The 6,069-nt window shown below is 36.9% G+C and overlaps 1 protein-coding gene across 1 annotated transcript; it reads left to right on the top strand.

Moving 5' to 3' along the window:
- The first annotated feature begins 1,242 nt into the window (after nucleotides 1-1,242).
- LOC122079144 (CASP-like protein 1C1) lies at nucleotides 1,243-2,458 on the top strand. The gene is made up of 3 exons (XM_042645401.1): nucleotides 1,243-1,621; nucleotides 1,709-1,811; nucleotides 1,916-2,458. Exons 1-3 carry the CDS (start codon nucleotides 1,467-1,469, stop codon nucleotides 2,144-2,146), a joined length of 489 nt encoding a protein of 162 aa, XP_042501335.1. The 5' UTR covers nucleotides 1,243-1,466; the 3' UTR covers nucleotides 2,147-2,458.
- The last annotated feature ends 3,611 nt before the right edge of the window (nucleotides 2,459-6,069 follow it).

The following is a 6,069-nucleotide window of genomic DNA, read 5'->3' on the forward strand; positions in this document are numbered from 1 at the left end:
AACTTTGTGGCAATTAAAGAGGCCATTTCCAAGGCATATGCCTAACATCTGTACACTACTCGACCAATGTGGTACTAAGGTATCGTTTGACAATGTTCCGTTTATATCGTTTCTGTGTTTTCTTGTTCCTAGAAACGGATAAACAATATAAAAAGCATTTGATAAAGTTGTTTTGTTTCACCCGTTTCTAGAAACATAAATCAACATTTATGCCTATTTACAATTCTAGACTACTTTGAACGAAACAAGTCAGAATTTGAGAGAAAAAGATGTTGTGCCTGATAAATCTCTCAAGTATTTAAACTTAAAAAAAGGCAACCGAACCCTCTCTCCCTTTTGAGCATCCAATGATATTATTGGGGGTTTTTAATGGCATTATGTCTCAAAAAACGTTTCAAGAAACAGGTTTATCAAACACCAAAAAATCCATTTTTGTTTCCGAAACCATGAAAAGCTGTTTCTGCAGTTTCTAGATACAGAAACAGCAATAACGTTATCAAACGGTGCCTAAAACTTCTCCCATTCCTAACCATGGAGTGCAATCACTGCATCACTTTCAGAGTCGTCTTTTACTTCCTAATTATTGTATATCTATTATAGGAGATGAAGGAAAGTATCATCAAGCATATATCGATAAGGTTCAAATCATCTGCAGTGAGCGGTAAGTGGCAATGAGGATCTAATGACTGGGAGGACCCCGGCATGCACCCTAGCCATTGGATCTTCACTACCACTCACTGCCTCACCGTAGAAGATTTTTATGCATATCAACATCAGTAAATCTATACATGTATACCTACTTTTCATGACGATAGCTACAAGAAGAACTAAACGGAACAACAACTACCAAGGATCTTAATCCGTGCAAGCGAAGGATCACGAAATGATGTAGTCATATAGATGCAGTGATATGATTAAAGACCTAAGAAAGGGAAATTGAATCTCCAAGCATCATAGTCTTGGAGCTATTAGATTACCATTTTTGTATCTTTGATGATACAAAGTGTATAATTTATAAGTTCTAATTTATTCTACATAACAAGCAAATTGAACATGCCACTAAGGTTGGCCTTCTGTCTCTATCAAGAGGATATGGACATTCAACCACCACCTCCCACATCTTTTCCATCCAAAGAGTCTTACCTCATATTACAAGAATGTAGAAAACTATGAAAACACCACTGTATGCAGAATAAAGAAGTGTCTTTAAGTCTATATGGTGGAGGCCGTTGAGACTTAAGAGCCCTTCCTTAGAAACAACCAAAACAAAGCTTACAAGTGCACCAGTCCTCCAGCCCACCTCCTATCTGCCTTCCTAACTCTCCCCTACACCCTCATATGTCATATATATGAGCTCTCTGCACTCACAAAGCATTATTATTTAATTTCAACCCCACCATTAGTCCTTTACATAACTTCTACCTTCTTCCATCTTCAATTCCTTCTTGAAGCTATCTAGCTAAGCAATGGCAAAGGCCAAGAGGTTTTGTGCCCTTCTGCTAAGGCTCATAGCCTTGGCTGCAACCCTTTCGGCGGCCATTGTTATGGCCACAAGTTCTCAGACTACTACCGTCTATGGTATATCCTTTGAGGCCAAATATAGCTTTACCCCAGCCTTCAAGTAAGTTTTCCATACTTGTATGAAGATTTTCTCTCCTTCTTGCTTTCATTGCTGTTTGTTTTGGTTATTACTGAAAGATTTGTATAGGTTTTTCGTGATTGCGAATGCAATTGTAAGCGTTTATGGGTTTCTAGTTCTTTTCCTTCCTTCAGAGAGTTTGCTATGGCGCTTGGTTGTGGCCCTTGATGTGGTAATTTAACTCCCTAGCTAAAATTATTATTGTTCTTGTCAAGATACTTGGTTTGAGTTTGTGTATTTCAAGATTTAACAAATGGGTTCTTGTGGGTTTTGTAGATTATTACAATGCTGCTCACTTCAAGCATTTCAGCAGCCTTAGCAATTGCTTATGTGGGTAAGAAAGGGAATAGCCATGCTGGTTGGCTGCCTATCTGTGGTCAAGTTTCTAAGTACTGCGACCGAGTCACCGGAGCTCTGATAGCCGGATTCATTGCAGCAATCATTTATTTGCTGCTTCTTCTCCACTCCATCCACACTGTTCTTGATCCACTTCTTGTTAGTAAATGAGAGTTAGATATATATAGGTCATTAGTCAATTGGAGTTCTTCTCTTCTTTATCTGTTTTTAGTTGAAGGAAGTGTACTTTCAGTACTTTGGGGAGGGGGGGGGGAAGGTCAAGTTATGAATTGTTGCACTCACTGTGCTTTGTAATAGAGAATCACTGTTGATGCTTACTATAATTCACATAGTTTTGTTTGATTTCAAGAAGCATACCTAGTGACTGTAGGGTATGTGTTCTTCATTCTAGAAGGGAATTTAATCTTGTGGACTTCCAGTTCCAGAAAAAAGAATTGTTATCTCTTGGTTATTTTGCACTTATATATTGATTAAAATACCCTAGAGGCTTGCTTGGTTGGAAGGGAAATACAAATATTTTCTGTGAAATACTAATATTTATTTGAAAAGTGAAGTATATTTTACAGGCAAAATATTTTATTTCTCTTCTCTTCCCTTTCTTCACTTCCATTGCAATCAAATGGAGCTTAGATGGTTTTTATCCTTCGCCTAAGTATCATGTTAAGAACTGCTTATCACAGTTGTTGAAGCTGTGGTGCGCTAAGTCCACACTCACCAAGATGCCTCGAATTCAAACCTCCTGACTGTAACCTCCCCCCACCCTTCCCTTCTATAGAATAGATACCTAAAAAAGAGAGTATCATGTTAAGAACTCCAGTTGTACGTAAAAATAACTAAAACTGTACTGTCTTGTTGAACCATCAGATCCTGACCCAACTCGACTCGATCCCTATATAGATCCCCAAATCCATTGGTATATGGCTTGAGATGTCAGTGACATTTAACTTTATAAGGGTATTTTGGTAATTTTACTTAATGTTTCTCTGATATTTGTTGGCTAAAATACCCTTGTCATTAACTCATTACACTACCCTTGATTTAAAAGGGTGGAGGGCATTAATGTCGATCCATCCGGTTAATTTTGGGTCTGTATTTGGGTTAATGATCCAACCAGGATGCTGAGTTCAGACTTGAGAATCATGTTTTGTTAGTGGATTAGCTTTAACTAATCTTCTCTTGGGGATACTTTGTTCACACGGCTAGCCATATTGAATATATGATATCAAAAAAGAGTTCAAATAAATTAGTGCACTGATATGATACATGTTATGTCTCACTTACTTTGCATTTATCTTTGATGTTAACAAAGCAGTAAAGCTTGAAATTTTTTCTAATTGTGCATTTATTGATTTAAGTTTTGGGACTGTTGGGGCCCATGTGTGTATGTGTCCCATACATAGCTGGTCACACCTACCTAAAAGAATGACTCTCACCTAATAGATTGGTTAGAGGCTCATACCATAATCAGACAATTATATCTGTTTTACTTCTTCTTCTTGTTTTCCTTTTTTCTTTTTGGATACATGAAAGATAGGGAAGAGGTGTGCTGCTAGGCTGCGTGGCCTCTAAGTCAGTAGAGGCAAAGGACAATGAGAGTGTGCATATGGGCATGCAAGAGAGGGGTGGAGTGGTCATTTCACTGCCCCATGTATGTCGTTTGCTTAGAAAAAACCCTCTCACACATTATATGTAATCCAAACCAACATCCTCTCTTAATGAAGCTGGAGATTCAATCCCTCTCGTAATCTCCTGTGAGCTCTCTTATCTATTGGAAGGTGTACCATCAACTGTGTTAGAAGTAGTCTTCTTTTATTTTTATTTTTATTTTTTCTGGAAAAAAGAACCTGACCAGTATGGTGTTGCCCATGCCGACATAGGCAGGTGCGAAAAGGTCATGTTGTCAACGTTTCATGCACTGAAGATACTCTCGTGTGTCTTCCAATTGGTCCTGCGCGCTGGTGTTGCACCAAACTAACAGGATTTTTTTTTTCTTTTTTTTATTTTACTTTTCAAGGAGGAAGAAAAATCTCATGATAATTTAGATCTAATTTATAAATTGAATGGTACAAGAAATAGCTAAAGTGGAGAAAGATCAAAGCTGCAAATACCTTGAAGGTGGCTATCAAGAGACAAAAAGAAGAAATCCACTCATATATTTTGGAAGTCTTTATCAAAGGATAACCTTGGAATGATGAGAAATTCTCCTAGAAAAAACCCTTGGGTAATGAGCTATTGGGTGTCGGTCTATTTTATAGAGCCACACAAATACTATTGTGAGAAGTGAGGTCAAGACATGAAGTGACTTTCCATTTTTCCAAGATTATGGAAGCCATTGTTCAGGTATTTAGAGATCATTGATTTTTTCTATTTTTATTTCAGGGAAAGGATCTTAAACTCCCAAGGAAATAAGATTAAGTTCTCCTTCACTCAAGAATTAAGGAGGAAGAATTCCTTTTATAATGTGATCCTTTGACTTTCCAATGCTAATCATAGGATTCGGATCTCCATGGTAAGGAGATTCTCCTTTCATTCATTGATGAGGAGAAAAACTATGGATCACACCAAGTGAGTGAACTTCATTAATAGTACATTCGTAGCAAAATGGTCAAGGGCTAGGACACACCCCATGTATGTCTATATAATACATCCTCTTGTAGCCACCTGCATCTTCTTTGTATACTTGGTTTTCATAATTAATTTTGACACATGGCCAATCTGAATTGGGATAAAACTCGATCCTATAATTTTAGGGAAAACCTACACTTCATTATTTTTGGTAAAGAACAAATTTACTGATGGTGATAAATATGTGTATAGCCATTAGCTTCAAACTCATAAAGTCTGAGAAGCCAAGGAATGGAATATGGCAAATCTGTTAAATACACGACAGACAGGGCCTTTCGTGCCAGGACATTGCAACAATATTCTAACCATTGGATAAATTAAGTGGATATGTTCTAGTTTAGCCACATATCAAATTTCAAGACCTAATTCAATGAAACATTCGTGTGCATTGGTGGCGTGTATTCTTTTGCATGACCATGCACATCTGATGGCACTCATGTGCATTCTTCCATACTCTGAGATTTCAAAACTCTTAGTATGCCATTTGGTGAACTCTGTACATGCCAATTTCTCAAGAAAAAAAAAAAAGGGAATTTGATATGAAAAGATAAGGCATTGGATTTATTTGTCCACAAAATTTGAACCCCAGTTAAATTACTATGTGGCAAATATTTTGACTAAGTTGGAAAATACTTCTCAGGTGATCAATGTACGTAGCAGAAATATACCTTAACAACAATAGATAGATGAGTAGAAATTACTATCGTCACATCATTGTTGACCCACAAATATAATAAAAGTGAAACATATAAGAATCTTTGACATTGCTTGCACTTCTCTCCATTATCATGTTTATCATGGTTAGTGAATAAGCCAAACGAGAATCTCTTCCATTATCATCTAATTTTGTTGAACAAACTCGCTTAATTGTGTTGGTTCATACATAGTGAAACATAAATTATTTATTTATACAAGCGAAATGTTATTCAAAGAAATTGGACAAGGAGAAATTCCTGTCAAAAAAAATTATTTATAAGAAAAGATGGGGGCTGGATCCACTAAGTATGAAAAAGACAAAATTTAAAGGCACTACTTGTAAGAAAGTGAAACGTAAGTTGGTTGTGGCATTTCTTTTATTGCCCAGCGCCATTTATTATTTCTTCTTGTGGCCATTAGGTTAGTGGGCTACATCACAATTGTTTAGACCCACCAACTTCAGCCTTTGGATAGAGAAAATTTACCTGATTTCTCTAGAGGTTTTGCCTCCAAAGCTTGGCGCAAGTACTATGTCCAAAAAAATAAAATAAAATAAAGGGTGAAAGATGTATATAACTTTTTTTGGGGGTGAATAAAAAAATAATAATAATAATAATATACAAGCCTCAAAGGGCAATCACAGAACCCCTAACCAAGGAACGTAAGAACAAACCAAGAAGCAGAGGTGGAGTTGGGGAAACAAATACAATCATAAAAGTTGGAGGGGGTGGGGGTGGAGTTGGGGAAACAAA

Source organism: Macadamia integrifolia, chromosome 5, assembly GCF_013358625.1.
Source record: "Macadamia integrifolia cultivar HAES 741 chromosome 5, SCU_Mint_v3, whole genome shotgun sequence".
In the NCBI taxonomy this organism is placed as follows: Eukaryota; Viridiplantae; Streptophyta; class Magnoliopsida; order Proteales; family Proteaceae; genus Macadamia; species Macadamia integrifolia.